At 43.1% G+C, this 19670-nt stretch overlaps 1 protein-coding gene across 8 annotated transcripts in view; it reads right to left on the bottom strand.

Annotated features, from left to right (window-relative positions):
• The window catches only part of LOC128748965 (disks large homolog 4), a 65596-nt gene that overhangs the window by 5582 nt on the left and 40344 nt on the right, over positions 1 to 19670 (bottom strand). For 4 of the 8 annotated variants that reach the window (XM_053848098.1, XM_053848097.1, XM_053848096.1 and 1 more), the window contains 16 exons: positions 11309 to 11362; positions 9590 to 9640; positions 9162 to 9286; positions 8861 to 9030; positions 8578 to 8714; positions 7454 to 7598; positions 6051 to 6186; positions 5799 to 5979; positions 4972 to 5074; positions 4199 to 4313; positions 3650 to 3826; positions 1990 to 2032; positions 1880 to 1910; positions 1292 to 1339; positions 1104 to 1205; positions 35 to 207 (listed from right to left, as the gene is read on the bottom strand). In XM_053848098.1, the coding sequence (XP_053704073.1) occupies positions 35 to 207; positions 1104 to 1205; positions 1292 to 1339; positions 1880 to 1910; positions 1990 to 2032; positions 3650 to 3826; positions 4199 to 4313; positions 4972 to 5074; positions 5799 to 5979; positions 6051 to 6186; positions 7454 to 7598; positions 8578 to 8714; positions 8861 to 9030; positions 9162 to 9286; positions 9590 to 9640; positions 11309 to 11362 (1791 nt within the window). Of the gene's footprint in view, positions 1 to 34; positions 208 to 1103; positions 1206 to 1291; positions 1340 to 1879; positions 1911 to 1989; positions 2033 to 3649; positions 3827 to 4198; positions 4314 to 4971; positions 5075 to 5798; positions 5980 to 6050; positions 6187 to 7453; positions 7599 to 8577; positions 8715 to 8860; positions 9031 to 9161; positions 9287 to 9589; positions 9641 to 11308; positions 11363 to 16789; positions 18810 to 19670 lie in introns of those variants that run through there. The other 4 variants (XM_053848099.1, XM_053848095.1, XM_053848101.1 and 1 more) reach the window with 3 other exon arrangements.

Raw genomic sequence — 19670 nt, 5'->3', positions numbered from 1 at the left:
ACGGCGGGAAGAAAGGAATGGCTTTGGTGCTGACCTGCTCGGCAACCTCGCGGACGCTCTGGACGCTCGTGCCATAAAGATGGCTGTTGTATTGGCCTGCCTCGATAAAGCGGTGACTCTGGATGTCTTTCTCCATCTGCTCCCTGGACGACACAAAGTGATAGTCCCGCCCATCCACCTCATACTCCCTCTTCGGTCTCGTGGTGTCTGAAAACATAACAGCCGTCGCAAACTCAATGCAAGGGAGGCAGAAATCAGAATCAGAAAACTTTATTAATCCCGAGGGAAATTATGTTCGTAAGATGCTCTGTACCCAACATATCACAATAAAATAGAAATAGTATTATAAAGTGCAAAAAGCAATACAAAAGAGCTTAGAAACAACGTGCAAGAAAAAGCATATTCAAGGACAGAGTGAACAGAAAAGATGTGCCAAAGAATCCTTCACTGTACATTTTTCTGGGATGAATTGTACAGTTTTATTGCCACAGGAAAGAAAAGACCTCCTGTGGCGCTCAGTCTTTGAGAAGGGTAGTCTCAGTCTGTTGGTCCACGTGCTTCTGTATTGGACCAGGAGCTCATGTGGGTGATGTTGTCCAGGATGCTCCTCAGTTTCAGGAGCATCCTTCTCTCCATAACCGTCTCCAAGGAGTCCAGTTTCACCCCCACCACATCACCAGCTTTGCGGATGAGTCTGTTGAGTCTGTTAGTGTCCGCCACCGTTAATCTACAGCCCCAGCTAACTGGACACCGCCGACTCATAGAACATCCTCAGCATTGTCCAGCAGACATTGAAGGACCTGAGCCTCCTGAAGAAGTAGAGACGACTCTGTCCTTTTTTTGTAAAGGCCCAGTCTAGTTTATTGTCTATGAGGACCCCAAGATATTTATAGTCCTCAACCATATCAACATTGACCCCCCGGAAGGAAACGGGGGTCACAGGAGACTTGGTCCTCCTTAGGTCCACCACCAGTTCCTTGGACTTTGCCACATTGAGCAGCAGATGGGTCAGCTCACACCAAGAAACAAAGTCCTCCACCACAGCCCTGTACTGTTCAATGTGCAGACAGTGACATCCAATAATAGAAGATGTAATTACTCACGTGGGACACAAGAGCCAAACTTATCAGGGAACTCAGACAGCAGGTCGTCATTGATCCTGTCCTTCACGGGACCCAGGATGATGATGGGCCGGGCGTAATGGACTGTGTACGGAGACAAATGCCATTTGAATGAAAGCAAAAAAGGAAACTTGACCACCTCTCTTCCACAAATTACGCTGTGCGCTCACCTTCCACCTGGGTGACGGTCTCATAACTGTGCGAGGTTTTATCCCTCCCTGGAGAACAGACACAGAAGACGTCAGTCAAGACTATGGATGTGTTGCTCAAGATGTTCCCGTTTGAAGGACACACAGTGACATGACCAAGAGCATCTTTCATGAGAGCCATGTGACACGTGAGAAAAACAAGCTTTTGAAGGAGATAAATGAACCAGACTCTTCTAAAACTCGAAGGTATTTGACTCACCTTCATCTCTTTCAATGTGCCTCATTCATTTAAGAAATAGAGTTGAGAGTCTGTTGCTAATGATGCAGTTACATAAGAGAGAACTCTGTTCACCTTCAGTGCCTCCAGGAGTCGCAACACATTATGGTGATACGCCACCATACTTAGACTCAGTTCAAGATTTTAAAAATGCAGAAGGATTAGGTTATTTATGTTTCTATTTAAATATTGTTTTTGCTCCATGTTAAGCGAAGACATTGAGGTTATTAAGAAGTGTGGAACTGAAACAGAAAACGTTGCAGATGCTGTGTGAATAACTGGTTGCTTATACATTTGCTGCCTCAGGGGGTGAAAGTAAATACAGTCATTACCTTGAGTGCCCAAGTTCTCACGTCCATGGTCCTGCGGGGGGGAAAAAAAATGGATTTACCGACTGGCACAATGCTGTCTTCGATCAAGCATGAGTAAAGAAATGACATACTCGCTCTTTGGTGTTTGTGCGAGACCACTCTTTTCTCTCCACTCTGTGGTGACAGAAAAGCAAAGCAGCTATTAGATTCCTTTGTGATAATAATGAAGTGCGCAGCCGACTTTCTACGATCTTGGCAGGCATCAGCTGGATCTGTTGCTGTGGTGATCGTGTTGGATACAGATCTATTGAAACTGAGATTGTGTTTGCAAGATGGCGAGCTGTGAGACATCAGTTGGATCCTGCAATGAGTCTTGAAGCTAAACCATTGTCTGCTCTCTAGTCACTTGACCTGGTTGCCTATGCCAGGGCTTCTTAACCTTTTTGATCGCGGGGCCCATCTTTTCCAGAACAAATGGGCCCGGGGCCCATTCAAGTAATAGAAATGCTTCATGACTCTTGATTTTATTTGTGATCAATAACCATATTTAATCTGCTTAAACGTAAACAAACCAAAACCTTGACCTTGAAATGACATGAAACCATGTGATCCAGCAGCAGACCTAGGTGCAAGTCATGTTCATCAAATTTACTAAAGAAAAAAAAAGGAAAAAATACACTTGATGCAAACTGTTGAGAAAATTGGAAACACTGAATACAATTCTGAATAAAAAAACAAAACCATGTCTAAATATAATAAAATAAAAAATATATATATTTTATTTAAACTCAAAAGAAGATATACGTTTATTTAAATGAAAGTATGGCCATAAAAAGTTTTTTCAAAACTGCATTCAAACAGTTTTTACTGTTGGGGGCGGCGACATCACTTTCATTATCATTTTTTCTGTTCAAAAACTTCTCCATAGTTGGTAACTATCACAGATTTGCAGCTGTCAAGTCAATTCAGTGACTCACTACTGCCACCATATGAGTTTAATGTATTAAAACTAAACGTTTTACGCGCTCGCTGCCCAACCATGGGCCCCTATGGTTTGGAATCACTGGCCTATGCCATAGAGACACATACGTACATTACAAAATAGACATCAGCCAATCATCCATCCTTACAGTAAGATTTATTATGGTGGCAAAACACCCAGAGAGATCAAGTGCTTTATTATGCGCACCAGTCTTGTGTGGACTTCAAATTACGTGCTTGAAAAAAAATGAAGAAAATGACTTCATTGTTGCGATTTCTCCTCCATTACTCCAGAGCAGTGTTTTCAAACGTTACTGGGAGGCTAGCAGAGGCACAGTTTCGGTGAGGCTGGCCGCATCGATTTCCACTGTCCCCTGGCACAAAGTTATGGTAAACGTAAGCGGAAAAATGTGTAAAAATGCAACAAAATTCCAAGTCTGTTCGTGGTGTATCTTTGGAGCACTTTGAATTTAAGTCCAAGAGTCTAAGATTCCAAGGTAAAGCCTGAATTCACTTATAGCGAGAACCTTTGGACAAAGGACGGACCTTTGGGGGCCACCGCCTTGCTTCAATTTGGCACCCAAGGATGGGCCGCAAAACTGCAACCTGAGGGCTGGAAATGGCCCACAGCCCCAAGTTTGAGACCCCGGTTCGAGATGATCAAACCAGGTTACAGAAAAATGCAAACGCATTCGCTTGACCAAGCACTTTCAGTATCAGTTCGCCCAAACCTTCAGTAAGTCCGCGGCTGTGCTCGGAGTGAACCACAAGTAAATTCCACGACGGGTTCATGACGTCGACCTGACCCACCTGTTCTTGCTGGGGATGAAGCCGACCTCCTCCGCCTCATTGGGCGGACAGACCTTGCGCGCCTGCCACCACTCCTCGTCGCCGCAGTCCAAAACATGGAGCACATCACCGAATTTGAACCCCAGGGCTTGACTGAGGAAGCCACAGTCTGTGGTCTTGTCGTAGTCAAACAGAGCTCTGCGAGAATGAAGAGAGTCGCAAGCATCCATCTCAGTGAGACCGCTAAACAGCTCATGCAATATCAATGCCTTTCCCAAACTATTAAAAATAGAGCAGTGCGACCGGGTGAAATTGACTTATTTAATCGGTGGCATTCGTCTGAATCCATCGAGCTGCACCTAAAAGGCCCATTTATACATGATAGACGATGAAGGCTAATCAAATATTTCAAGGCAGCTCTACTCCAAATAAGCTTTTTGTGCTCTGATCCTTGAATATAAACGAAGGAAATGAAAGGGTGTTAATCCTTAAAATACAGTGGCTCTGTCACCGGCTGTGCTGTTTATGCTGCAGGCAGTTCTGGTCTATTTCAGTATTTCACAAGCAGACCTGATGTAGAAGCCTCTCTTAGGGTTGCTCCGTAGCGTGGTAGTCCCGGATCCCATGCTGCTGTTCATCAGCTGTTCCCGAAGGTCATGGATCTTGGCCTCGAAACGACTGTACTCTGGAGCAAACAAAAAAGTGGGTTCACCTTTAAAGCAGTGCCACGGATTAGCCAACAAGGAGCTAAAGGAAGATCCAGAACTGTATGTTTAGCTTTTATAAACAGCAGCATTTTACTTTAAAGGAGAATTATTTTACTGAGAAATAATTGTTGAAACTAGTGGTGGGACTTTAAAAAGTTATTTACGATTAATTAATTACCACAAAAACACATTAAAATATTTAATTTAATTTAATGGAACAGTTTGCTCTCCAGACAACAGGGAACCTCTGTAAGTGCAGGAGTTCCTGGTCCACTGATCACACTGATGCACAAGACACGTGGCAGCTAGGATGATAACAACAACAACAAACATGGAGGAATCCTTGAACAAAAGCAAAAAAAGCATCTGTTTGCTTTTGTTCAGGGATGTTTTTCGCTACACACAACTCTGAATATACTTGAAATTATTAAGTTGAAATTCTTATACAAATATTTTCAAGACATTAAAAGAGCTTTAGTTTAAAGAAGGTGATATAAAAACTTGAATATAGCCACCATCGTGATTTATTGTGCTATTAGATTTTTTTAATCGAATCCCACCCCTAGTTGAAACAAGATATGTTAGACTAAAGAGAGGGCTATTACTTGAGCATTAATATGGCTTTATTTTTTTTACCGTCAGGCCTGTACTGCGCGATGATGGTCACTGTCTGTCCAGCGTTCTTCAAAGCTGCAGCTGCCTGTTCATGAGTGGCCATTCGCAAATCCACGCCGTTTACCTGAAAGACATCATGAAAGAGTAAGTGACACAACTCTGTACCTCCAGTTCCTCCATACAAGTAACATCCGATTTACGACCGGGATCGGTTCCGAAGTCAGATTGAACGTAAGTAGAATGCCATTCAAAATAGCCGATGGAGGTTTATAGGTGCTACTGTAGTGGTAGATGGCTGTGTGAGAGTGAGATGCTGGTAGACTAAATAAGCATCTGCTGGCTGTAAGTACGGGTGGAGGTAAGTCGAGCAGGTCGTAAGTCGGATGTTACTTGTATCGGGTATTGCTCGGCAACAAAACCTCTATCTTGCCTTATGTTCTGCTTGACGTTTCACAATTATACCTCAATTAAAATGTACAATATGTGACAAACTTTAACCTAAAACAAATAAAAATACATTTAAAAATGCATTTACGGATAAAACCATGGAAGGAAATAAAAATCTTGGATGGTTTTCACATTTATTTAACTCTCAAAAGTAGGAATGTCCAGGAAATGGCGGATGCCTGGTCACCTCATCCAGAGGCCAAAGAGTCAGAGTCTGCCTCCTCTACTGTGGCTGATCCTGCTGGTCAGCCTTATCTTCCTCATGTCCTCCTTTACTTCCACAATGACCCGAACCACACTATGTTGTCATTTAATTCTGAAGACATTTTTACATTTGGCCGCAGAGGGAATAGTCTGCCCTTCATTCCTCAGCCATCCCTGCGAGAAGCGAAACTTCTTACGCTGAGAATCTGATCGCCCTTGTGCAGCTCTCCGCTGAGGTCCGCCGGTCCGCCTGCCAGAATGAAGGAGATAAAAATTCCCTCTCCGTCTTCTCCTCCGACAATGTTGAATCCCAGACCCGTGGATCCCCGGTGGATCAGAACTCTGCGCGGCTCCCTGGAGAATGTAAAGTACAGAGACCTGCTGCCTTTACTACAAGAATACCCGGAGAAAGAAGCGGCTGCGCGATGCGTAGAAGGATCGCCACTCACCTGGGGACGTCGTCGTCTCCCATCAAGCCGTGAAGAACCGGGGAGAAGCGGCTGGGGGAGGTGGGAGTGAGGGCTTGTGGGTAGTCTGAGCCCAGGTAGTTTGGATGGCTGAGCTCGGTGTCCATGTGGGAATACGCTGTCAAATTCAGCACAAATATATTCTGACAAGTGCAAGCGTCTGATGACTCAATCCACCTTTAGATATTTTTAGATTAAAAGCTTAGAATTAGACTATGATTAGCACAAAAGAAAAACAACAAAACAAGAGGACCTTGAACTTGGAAACACAGACGCTGTTTTAGGATTTTCACGCCCACAGTCTCTCTGGTAGTTTGGAATCAGCTTTTTTTTAATTGGAGGGACGTATTTTCTTTTCCAAGTTGGCAGCAAACTCACTGACTCAGTGTGATTCAAGCATGGTTTGGACCTCATGGGTTGTTCTGTTCAGGCACCGTCAAGGAGGAATGTATTGGAACAAAAGTAACAAACAGCGTACATTGATCTATTGTGTCGCCTGGTAGGTTCATTCTTCAGGCCTCTCTTAACAAAGCTTTTGTCGCACGAATCAGTGCAACACTTAGACAGATTCCACCAACACAATCCACTCAATAGACTCATGAGTGTGGGCCCAAAACAGATGCTTGTATTATGGCTCAGTAAATACAATCAGCCGTCTTTCGTGTAAAAGGGTTGTGAAGAAAAACAGGCTCCTGAATCACTTTTGTTTATAGCCAGAAACACATCCACTATAGGGGCCAGTTTGCACTACGTAATGTGCATGGAGACAGGACGTACACATGCATGTGTGTGAACGGAAAAAAAAAAAATAAATTGAATTATTGAACAACTATGATAATATATGAAATTATTTTTGATAAATATTTGTATAATGTCGAGGGGAAAATTACATGAAAATAAGTAAAATAAATGAATAAATATATTTTAAAAAATGGAAACTGCAATAGAAACGGACAAATCGGATGCTAAATAAATGCAACGCTGTATGATATATAAATTAGAAAAGCTTAGGCATATTAAAAGAAAACACGAGCAAGGAACTAAATACTTTGAGAAAATAAAATAAGTAAACTACGATTAAAAAAAATAAAAAGCAAATTCAGTCAAACCTTGAATTCTGATGGAAAATATTATATAAATAATATATATAAAATAAAATAGAGTCACCAAGATGGTACTGCAGTAAAGCAGTGCAGTAGTACTTCTAAACTAGGAGCAAGCCACTTTGTTGAGGGCTGATGAAGCATGATAGTGTTCGGGTGAGTGAACCAACTGAAGCACAGTAACTGTGATAAAATCTAAAATGGGAGCGTTGGCAACACAAATTTGAACGTGTGACTGTGAAAAGCAGAATGGGATGAGACTGTAAATAAAAACACTCTCACTGCTGGTGAGGTCCGGAGGGTTGAAGGAGTTGGTCAAAAACAGGTTGTTGGGCTTGGCCACCCTGAGGTAGACCACCTCGGCTGTGTTCTTCAGAGCCCCCACTGCATCCTCGTGCATCACATCTTCCAGGCACACGTTGTTCACCTGAACCCAGACAAAAAAAAATCCTGAGTGCCTCATGACGTGCCTTTCAGCACGACTGTGTACCTTTATGATTTATGTTCAGCTTTTTTTACGCACATCAGTGTCGCACCTGAGCTTAAGTGGAGAGAGGTTTCAAGGTTTTGAAGAAAGCCCTTGACAGAGTGAACTGTTGCCAGGCAACCAAATACCTTTTTTAAAAGCCTGAAAGCATCATTGTGGAGGTTTGTACGTGTGATTTCTGAGGTTAGCATGTCAACATGCCACAGTGAAAGGACGACTGCAGTTTCATGTGATCGGAATTTATGCAAGGAGGCTTTTGAAATCGAGTGATATAGTGCGTTTGGAGAGAAACACTTCATTATTGAAGCTTTTCTTTGAAAGCAGAAAAAGGTAAAAAGAGAGAAGCACATTGTATTTTTTAAATACAGCAGAACCTCATGATGTCTAGAATGTAGTCAAAAAATGAAGACGATTAAAGACATAAAAATCAAAACAGAAAAAGTACAATTTGTTGATGTATATTCTGAAAATACAACTACAATTAGTGGATAAAAAGGCAAACTAAGATCATAGGTTTAAGGTTTAATGTGAAATTATACATAGAAAATAAATCAGCCAGACTCTAGGTATTTATAAGTTTGAAATAACTGACTCATTCACATTTTATTGTTTATTTCCATAGTCATAGCATGTTTAGTCCCGGTCCGTTTTGAGTTAGCTGGTGTTGCCAACAGTATTGACTGCAACTCTCATATTGAACAGCAGATGGCAGTGTTGCAGCTTCAAAAATCCTAGTGGAAGCTGTGATGTGAAATATTCTCAACATTACAATAAACACAACTTATTTCACTGGCATGTATTTGGCTGTGTGTGCGGTTGTGTTACATCGGTCAAAATACTTGATGTGACTTTTTCCCAGCTAATGGTTTTAGACATGCGCGTCATTATGATACATTACATGAATGTAAAAGTGACTGACCGCTAGGATCTTATCTCCGATCTGCAGTCGTTGGTCTTTATGCGCCGCTCCGCCCTCAATGATCTTGGTGACATAGATGCTATTATCTCCCGGTATATGCTGGTTTCCCACCCCTCCAGCAATACTGAAACCTAATCCTGAGAAAAGGGAGGGAGAGAGGCTGAGAGTGAGCGAAGCAAGAAAAGATTCTCCAAATCCTGAGGGCACAGCTAAGCTGGATGGAAAGCATCTTCAAGCCCACACAAGACCCCGGTGCCGAACAGCTGTCCAGACTCGCGCGTACCTTTAGGCCCTTTGATGAGTTTGATTTCGGTGACTTTTTCCGCCGCCGCTTTCCGGCGTAGAACGTAGAGGCGGACAATAGCACCTGCCTCTTTCAGAGCCTCCACCGCCTGGCTGTGTGTCACCTCCCGCACGTCCACATCATTCACAAAGAGGATGCAGTCGTTCACGCTGGGGAAGGAAGCAGAGCATCAGTAGGGTCTCCACCAGAAACCTCACCCATCCACGTCGCTGAATAACCCTCAGTAATATTCTCTTTATGTAGCAAGTGTTTTCAGTGTTGCTTTGCTTTATCCACCGACCTCAGCCTGCCGTCCTGTGCCGCAGCTCCTCCGGGGATGATTTTGGTGATGAAGATACTGGGGTCATCACCCACGTGGGGGTTGTCTGTCCCACCCGCTATGCTGAAGCCCAGACCCGAGTTACCCTGCAGGAGCAATTACAACCCAAAACACGCTGAATTATTAATCACATCAGAAGCGTTTTGCTTGTGTGGCTGCAGGCAGTGGAATGGAATGATCCGCGTGGCACAACTACAGAGCCTTGTAAATACATCGCATTTTATGGCAGTTTTTTTCTGCCAAGGCTGAGTCACTAGATGGGTTCATTTGCACCAATTTTTCCTCCTGGTTCCTGTCCACTTTGGGTGAAAATAACATCAGAAATATTGTGGATTTCTTTTGGTTCTGATCTCTAATGTGTGTGACACACTAAACTGTCCCAAACTCACCCTCTCCAGTGTGATCTCCTCATACTCGATCTCACCTTCCGTCCCATTTACCTGCAAAAATATCACAATAGATATTGAGGCACTGTTGCGACAAATATAGTAATATGGACTCTGAACCCAAGGGCTATTAAAATCACTTTCACAGTGGTATAAAAACCTTCCAGCAAAAATACATGGATGACCCCTCTGACAGACATGAAACAAATTAGCCTTCTACTATACATCAACCCCGGGCCATTCGTCCTGACCCACTTTCTTCTGGGTCAGTGGGCACGGGGGGTCAAGCTGCAGAGGAACCAACCTGACCCTTTTCTCAGTGTCAGAGCTTGTTTTTCAGATCAATTCAATATCACTGTCTTTATACGAGAACACACTGGGATTCTTGGTGTTTTCTGATGTAAAGGAGAGAAAGACAGCAGAAGCAACTACATCTGTGTGTGAATGAGGCGGTGAAGTGAGAAAATAGAAGTTCATTTGGGATCAACCATCCAGAGCGATGAAGAGGGAGTTGGAAATGGCAGAGATGAAGACACTGAGGTTGTCAATAGAAAGAGGAGATGAACGAACGAGGAAAACTGGAGATAAAGTTGTCAGGAAAAGGAGAAGAGGAAAACAAGCAATGTGGTTCCTGGATGTTGGACATGTGAGGGGCAGGTGTGACAAGGGAGGATGATCACGATAGGTGGATGAGTTGCTCTCGCAACCCCATGGGAAGAAGAATCTATTTTTTAAATGTTAAAAATCACAATATCCACATTGTGATTTTTTTTTAACCAAATGTGATTGTTCTATTTTAGCAGTTCATGCCAACTATTCCAACAGCAATAAGCTGTAACGGACAGCAGATGGCAGTAGAGCTGTGGATTTCCGATTAGACACACAGACATGAAGAAGAGGTGCTCATTGTGTAATGCATAATAAAACCTTGAAAACGTCTGTAAATCCACATTTTATCATTTGAATCATCATTCATCACAGTGGTTCAGTTGTAGGTCATGGTTTTTTCAATATCAAAATGTGAGTTTTCTGAAGCTGGTCATGTGACCAGCTGACCAGAGTGAAAATGAACAGAGAAAACTAGACGCAACTAAATCTCACAGTTTTATTGAAATACATTTGATCATTCTGGGATTATTCTGTTATTATTTACAAACAAATGAGTTAAGGTAATGCAACTCAGTATAGTAATGCTGCAGTGTGTTATTCAGTGAGATATGCAATGATGGGACGCAGTACTGCCAAATAATATTTTAGTTTTAAGATTCCAGTTGTTCAGTCATCATGTTGTCACCCTTCAAACAGTTTTACTTCGCTTGTGGCAAGTGCATTTGTTTCCATTTCTTCCTTGTTAACAGCGCAGTACTCTGATTTACAGTGTGATATTAACTGTCATTTCCTGTCATGAAACCAGAAAATGTTTTCTTAATACTACTCTCAAGACAGTTCAGTTAACAGCACTCTAACTTACAGCCATTTCAAGGAGCTTTTGGGGATTAATGTCTTAATGCGCCCTTTAATTTAAACCTTTCCATGTTTTCCAACCAGTCAATTATCATCGTTATCGCAGAGATTTAAAGGCATGTGCCGCAGGCCTCCATATAATCTGGGAGAAGAATGGATTAGTGACAATACAGAGGAAATATGAAGCCAGTGGAGTTAGTCACGAGCTGGAGTCAAGCATCATAATACAATAAAGAGAAGATTAGATGTAATCCTTACGTATGGAGAGCCGTCGAGCGTGTCAGTGTTCACCACCACTGGAGGAGTGTTTCCCTGCAGGCAGAGAGAGAGAGATGTGAGGAGATGGAGACGCTACGGGTTTGCACTCCATCCCAAATTCTACTATCAGAGCTGATGGCCATGTCAGTTAGTCACGCTTGCTAACAGTGAAGCCAGATGAGGCCTAGTGAGGAGGTTAGTCATCGGTGTTTACCAGTGACACCCAGTGGACAAACCCTGTACTCCAGACCAACTATTGAAATGGTTTTCTGTTCTTCCAACTTGTGCTTGAATGTGCCGCATATTCGATCACTAAAATATGACCTTACTTATGAGTGTTGTCTATTATTATTCTCTTCTTCTTTGCCCATCCATCTGCCTTTTATCTGCTTATCCGTTGCCGGGTCGCAGGGGCAGCAGCGTCATAAGGCCCTGACCCTGCTGCACCGATTCACCAACCATTCTTGAACTCCCTTATGGCCCCCACTCGAGAACAAGACCCCAAGAGACTTAAACTTCTCCACTTGAGGCAGGGACTCATTCCTTACCCGGTGAGAGCAATCCACCCATTTCTGGTTGAGAACTATGGCCTCGGACTTAGAGGTGCCCCCTTCTTTGTTATTATTAAAATTACAATCTAGATCAGAGGTGTGTAGTTAAATGTCCTAAAGGGCCACATGAGAAACTGTAATGGTTGTGAAGGACCATCATCAAAAGCAAGACAACGATGCTGGAAAATATCCAAAATATATACTTAAGTCACAAGGACAAATGAACCTAAAAAGATGAAATGTAAGCAAGGATAGTGAAAAGTGAAACCTATTGAAATATTTCATTTTATATGCAATTGATATGAATATAAATCAACTATGAACTAGATGTTCAAGATAAAAAGGCAATTTATTTCAAAATATATTTTCAGTGTTACTTCAATGTATTTTGAGGAACAAGAAAAACACAAAAATGGCCAATGGAAAGAAGAAAATTTTAGCTGAAGTGGTGGTGGTGACGAAAAGAGAGAACAAAAAAAGGCAGAAAAAATTGGACATATTAGTTTTAGTTTTAGTCTGACGTCAAACGGGCCACAGAAATAGAGGCATCGGGCTGCATATGGCCCCGCGCCCCACTTTACCCAGGTCTCATTTAGATTATTTTTTTTATTTAAGTACTATCACTAAGTCAGCAGTAAACTTTCAAATAGGATTCATAACTACTATTATCGTCACCTTATCCGAGGTTTTATAGCCGAGGGCCTCTAGAAGGCGCAGGCCCAGATGTAGCTCACACAAAAGACTTGCTCCTGGAGATGTTGTGGGATTCACAGGTGAACTGGAGACTTTGAATCTCTCCAGTGTGTGTCCCAGGGCCTCATCCCAGGTGGACATCCCCACAGCATCTCACTAGCACAGTGTCCAGGAGGCTTCCTGCCCACTTAATCCACCTGCTACTCTCAGCTCCATCCAGATGACTAAAGTTCTCACCGTCATGAAAAACAGCTGTGTCTGTCTTTGTCACGATGTTAAATATTCATCACAGTCTTTGAACTAAGGAATGTTATTTCAGTCTACACTTATGTGAAACGTCTCTAAGGATTTTCGCTGTTGAATTGCATCAGTATATGACTGAAAAGTATAACATGGAATATGGCCTCCGTTGCTCTGCTAATGCGGCATGTAATCATGTTCAACAGGAGGCGAGTGTGGAGACAAGCCTTCCATGACAGCTATAATAAAGTGCTGCTGTAACTGTTACCAGCTTGTTTGGTGTCAGGATCGGCTCACTGTGTCTTAACAAATGATACACAAGACGTCGCTCATGAGCTCCCAATATACAGATATTCAAACCACCTCCACTCGCTCAACACTTTTTCATCTTTCAAAATGTAACTGCCTGAGGCCTTCCTCTCTCTTCTTCACTCGTACATCACATCGGTGGCTGTCACCGCCTGATGGATCAAGAGCTATTTGCGTCCCTCCTCCCATAATGGACACGGAGATATTTCATGCATTGTTTTCCCAACTCATCGCTGGTGGATAAATTACAGTCCGAAGTTTTGCTGATGCTGTAAGTGGACAACGACGGAGGACGTCCGCCTTCAAGCTGCTTCAAAACAAACGTCAGTGATTCATGGCTGTGACAGCACATGGTGGCAATCGCTGCACAGGCTGATGTATGGAGACAGAGACAGAACGCACAGTTAGTCTGATGATGATCAAGTATAAACGTCAGGCTGCCCATGAAAGTCATTTAAAAAAAAAAAAATCCCATCCCAAATCATCCATTGTGGTCTAAAAGAACAGACTGCTCCTTAATATTCCAGTCAGTCAGTCAGAGGAGCAAAATGATGGGGCAAAGAAGGCCCTGCTTTCTGGCTTCCCATCTGCAGCCTTGCACTGTTCTGCTGCTTCCCTTTCATCCTCCCTCTGTCATCCTCAGATGGAGCAGGCAAAACCAACAGGACTCTTTGTAGACCTCATCTCATTCTCCATCTCCACCGCTGTATTTATTTCAGCGCCCCGCTGATTAGCATGGGAGCGACGTCGCGCATCTAAAGTGCTTACAGAACAGCAGCGGCATGAAATCAGCTGGCTGACCTTCACAGACCTGACAACGCTTACGCTCACGCACATCACACAAACTAACAGGCTGAACTCATTTCAGAGGAGCTTTTACTTCCCTGACTGCTGACGGTCTGCACGACTACTGTCATGCCACAGGATCCAAACTACACAAGAAATAAACAGGCTCAAACTTGAGATTCATTGATGCTAACAGAAATGTTTTCATTAAAAATGCAAATAAATGATGGCTAAATATTAAATTAAATACACAGTGGAACCTCGGTTCTGACACAACCACAATCCGTTCCAGACGGCCGTTCGAGAAGCGTTTTATTCGAAATCTGAATCGATTTTTCCCATTACAATGAATGGAAAAAGAAATAATGCGTTCCAAGCCTTAAAACAGGCTTTTGTAGGAGTGAATGTAGAGTGTCTGCTGCAGGTGCGCGGTTCCTCTATGTGTGTGGCCGCTGCATGTGGGAGGGGTTGCCGAGTGAGTGACGTCTCTCCAGAAGTGAAGAGGTGCCCGGTGCGTGTCCAGCTCTGAATGTGCGCTTCTGTGCAGTTTGGCTGTGACAAAGTCATAAACCAAGTAACTTAGCTCTGTCCCAGACTCGCCTCATCCCTGTCCCAGCTCCAGCCCACAACAGGACATCAAACCCTGGAGTGAGCGCTCCAGCCTCGGAGGTGTGGAGAGCGAGCACCTCCCCTGTGACACTCTACCACGGTCCAGTGTGGAGACAGGAAAGGTTTTACACCTCAATATGAAGAAAAAACAGTCAGTCAATATAGCTAACGGGACACGTCTGCATACAGAGGCTGCGTTATACACAATAACAAAGCGTGTTGTGGGTCAGCCGATCGGTCCGCGCACGTTATGTTTTTTCCGGCTTTTTTGGGGGGTGTTCGAGTTCTGGATTTTCGTTCGAAATCCGAAGCAATGAAATCTCTAAATTTTTGTTCGAACTCTGATTTGTTCGAAGTCCGAGACGTTTGAAAACCGAGGTACCACTGTATATATATCTATATATATAAAGAGTATTACTTATATGTTGGAGAGTAATGTCTTTCCAATATGCCGCTAGTTTTTCCACTTTTTAAAATTTAGTCTCTTGGTGTCAACACTCCCTTAAACATTCACAAGTGATCTGTTGTTTATTCCTGCGTCGCTCAGGTTGCCAGCATAGTGGGAGGCTGCCGCCTATCTCACGCGCGCACAACAGCCAAGCCAATATGGAGCCAAGAAAATCATCTTGTTTCTGTCATCTTAACTCAGTGTATAGTTTTTCAATCACAGACTTTAGGGATCGCTCCGCCATATTTAGAACAGGGTGGCAAAACAGTTTCACATAAATGCGGTTTATTTAGTGCCATTCACAACTTCTCACAATGGAAACCTTATAAAACTGTCCTACACTGCCTTTTAGAACTTGGTGGTCTAAAGTGGAGTTTAACAAAAGTAATACTATTTTTGGAAAGGAACATTTTGGAACCTAGCTCTTCCTTCCGATTCAGTTTTAAGTTTATTTGGAAAATAATTGAATAGTACATAGATCATGACAACATTGATCATCCGTCATTTCCTCTTCTTCCGGGTTATTCTGCGTCTGTATGCACAGCACGGCAGAAAGGCGCTTCCCATGGCTAAGAAACCTCCCCATCTTTCGCTAGGTCCAAAGGCGACATGGTCTTCTTCGTATGCTCCAGGCCTCCTCCCTAGTTCTGGGGCAAACTGCCAGGGTACTGTCCAGATGTAGATAGGGTATGGTTCCACTCTTCTAAACAGGGAGAGTTCAGACACCCTGATGAGGAAATTCATTCTTGTTTTGAAGGCCACAATTCAAATGTCATAGATGGCGGTACAAACGCAAACCGACCAGAGGCTTTTAGCTCAGCTCTTTCTCCAAAAGAACTGATGGACTCTGTGTCGAATCGTAACCAAAAACCTAACACGTTGGTCCAAAGAAAGCGAAACCGCTGAAATGAAATTGAGCAACACAATGGTTTCTCTTTTCATTCAGAACAACTTCATGATGGAACACAACTTATGCACCAAATGAAGCAGCATGAACCAGTTACTTCAACTGAAGCCCCCACGAGGGGACCAGCCCAAACTCCTCTGCAAACACCACAACTCAGCATTTCCTGCCCAGCCTTCAATTAAAACAGCGAATATGGCGAGCGTCACCGCGTACCTCTGTCCAACCAGCTGCGCTCTTGAACGTTACGTCAAGCACGTCCTTATCTGGAGACGGAAATAATGAGCGTGGCCAGCAGAAAGCTCGGCTCAATGCAGGCACTCTCCCTGCAGGGATTCTGACACGGCCTCTCCTCTCTGTCACCGGACACAGCGCTTGTTAAGATTTACAGTGCTTGGCTGCTGTTCCCCTCCTATATCTTCACACCAACTACTCAGCAAACACAGCTCCTGCCATGTCTCTACAGGCGGCGTCACCATCCATCCACGCCTGGATCTTTCTTCCTGTGGATTTACTGCGGCGCAGCGAAGAATACCTTGTCTGATTTTAACACGGTCTGTACTATTATTGGACACCAAAACACAGAGGAGAGGAGATGATGTCAGCTGTGGCTGGGTGTCCTCATCCTGACAGTAGTTTAAGGTCTCGCGCACCTGAACTGCATCAAGCACAATGATGCATAATAGAAAAGGACATGAATTGGTGTGTGTCATGCAGAGTTTATACAGCACGCCCTGACACTTTATCTCCTCTAGTTGTGGAATAGTGAGGGGCAGACTCCAGACTCAGCCAAACCTCTGGTTAGAAGGATGGAAATGTGAAGAGTTTGTTCATGAGTCATCTCTTTTTTGGTCTGCCCTACAAGCAGCAACAGCAACAACAATTCCAGGTGGGAAAGACAGAACACATTCAACAGGAATTAAAGTCACCGCAAATCCTACCATCCTGTGGTGCCGATGTTTCTTGGCTTTCCGGACATTGTTGAGGAACCGGCAGCCCATCTTTTTAGCGTACCACACCGTCATAAACATAATGAAACCTCAGTTCGACAAGAGGGTCATAAAAACATGACAAGGTGAGACTTCTAAAGACGACCAGCACAGTTGGAAGAGTCTCCCCACTGGGCCCAAAACGGAGTGAAGCACCGTCCAGGGATCGATAATCCTGGAAGAAGGCAGATCCATTCACAACGTCCTTCAATTGAGTTGTCAAAATCACAGGAGCAGAGATGAGGGAAGCATGAAAAAGCAAATCCTGGGTGTGATTCCGAGGTCTGGGCGCTTGTGGTCTGCGCTCAGGAAGAGGACGGTTCACCGCTCTTAGCGTTCCCCTCCCCTCTCGGCTGCAGAGCGAGCGAGCGGGGTAGTTTGATGGCAATTACTTAGCTGTCTCACTATATGATGTCGATGCTGGCGATGTGAGAGTGGGAGGAATTATATACTTTGGCTGAACTTGAAAGGACACTCAATAGCTGGGCCGCTCCGGAGGGACTCATTCAAAGTCCGGAGCGGATCGAGTCCTGCTGTTCAGCCAGCGAGGAGGAATAATGGACTTCAGAGAAATGGCAATGTTTAATTGTTGCTGCTTTGGTTTTACTGCATTGATTTGTTCCTTTATTTAAGTGAAATAGGCTTATTGATCACAGAGGTCCAGTGATTCTGCACAGTCATTATCTGACTAGACGCAAATGTTTATTTATTTAAATGTGTCAAATAAATTCCAAATAATAACGTTTTTTCCTCATTCTCATAAGCACAAGCTAGTTCAAACTATTTGCCAAAAAAGTGTTTCATATGTTGAAAACCGGTACATGATTGCGATATGTGTCACGATAATATTAACTGTTATTATCATATTATTATTGTTATATTATTATTAATATATATAATAATAATGGTTTTATTCCCTGCTGACGATTGTAGCAACCTTTTCCTGCTTGAAACAAATCAAATGTTTATGGAAATATTTTTAACATTTATACACATACAATGTTTACAATTACAGTGTCCACACAATGTTTATTGTCAGTGTGCAATGTTAACTCATATTTAGGCTGTCAGAAAGGTTTCCATGTGGCCCCAAGGATGTTGCTTTATTCAAATGACAGCTTAAGTGAATGGTTATTTAAGCTAAAATAGAGTATTTAACTTCTGACAAATTCACTCTTCGACAGTTGGAGGTGAAACAAAACCATTATTCAGTGAGCAGAGTTTGAACATAGACACAGAAACTCACATCCCCCGTAACTTATTTGGACGTTTTCACATTCATAGTGAGAGCCGTGATACTGACATACACAGGAAGTGATCTAGATTGTGGCGCACTGTGCATCTACTCACTAGGCCGCATAAAAATATCTGAGGCCGGATTTGGCCCCTCGGCTTTGAGTTCGACACCATAGAATTAAATGACAGAACAGTTTTTTGCTTTTGATATATTCAATATTAATGATAAGTTTTATATATATATATAAGTAAAAAATTGAGTGTTGATTTGATCAGCTTGGCTTATTATTTTTATTTTTTTTATTCATTTGACCTCAACCCCCAGTAAGATCTATGAAGAAGCCTGAAGGCAAACAACCTAACATATTTTTGAGTGATGCTTGAGGTAAATGTACGATGAACTGTTGAACATTATTGTAGGTGAAACATATCCTGTCATTATTTTCCTGAACTGAAGTACCATCGCTCCGCACAGTTCAGATGTAACTCAGTAGTGGGGTGTCACTGAACTATCTGCTGTGATTCGACTTGAATCGCACAGTGAACCTGCAGTTTAGCGGTAACAAGGAGAGACATCTTAAAATATTAAAGCCCTCACTTTTACAGATTGAACATAAGGACAAGGTGAAGGACAGTTATCACTCTGTTTTCGTTCCTTTGGATAAATCCGCCCCGTCTCCCATCTCATTTTCTCTGCCCTCCAATCACAAGGTCTTTTTAATGTGTCTATCTCTGCCACTCAACCTGAACAGCCCCCACCCGCTCCTCCCTTCCTCCTTTCGCGTGCACATTTTCTCCTCTTCCTCCCGCTCTCGACCCGCTGCCTCCCGGAGGACCTGGCCTGCTGCAGCACAGTAATTACACCGAAGCTGCAGGGACATATTTAAACATTTATTAAAGAAAAGTCAGGAGAAAATGAAGATGGAAACCAGATCCGCACCAGATGAGTGCGCAGCGGACTTGCGTAACAGGCTCCTCTGGAGGAAACGCGGAGGAAAACAATTAGATTCTGGGGTTCATAAACTGCTAGTGTGGATCTACACGCCGTTTGGGTGTTGGCTGTTTTGTAGATTTTTGTCAGAAGTGGGCAGGATGACATTTCTCTGTTCTTATCCCACGCTCCTCAGATATATGGCAGATAAATGTTGATTTTTTAATGCCCTTCACACACATAAATAGTCAATAACAGCCTTGCACACACTCATTTAGAAGCAAATTTAGAAATATATCTTGCCTACACAGGCAGAGAAACCCACTCACACTCTTATCCTCTGGATGTTTTCGGACTGTGGGAGGAAACCAGAGTGCAAACCCACAAAAGACGTACAAAGAGGCAACATGTGGTCTTGAAATAAACTCGCACAGATTGAAAAATAAAGATAATATTCAAGAACAAAGATAAAAAATTCATCATATTAAAGTCTCATGTAGCGATAACCACCTTACACTCTACTGTATGTTCTTCAGCATTTGTGGGAGCGCTAAAAAAATACATTCGATAAATGCAGAGTCAGCACCTATAGGGGTTTATTTTATCAATAACTGGATTGGATTTTGAGATGCAGAAGTGGATCAATAGCAGTCAGAAATCTGTCTG

Source organism: Synchiropus splendidus, chromosome 17 (genome assembly GCF_027744825.2).
Source record: "Synchiropus splendidus isolate RoL2022-P1 chromosome 17, RoL_Sspl_1.0, whole genome shotgun sequence".
Taxonomy (NCBI): Eukaryota; Metazoa; Chordata; class Actinopteri; order Syngnathiformes; family Callionymidae; genus Synchiropus; species Synchiropus splendidus.
This window is presented reverse-complemented; position numbering and strand designations above follow the sequence as displayed.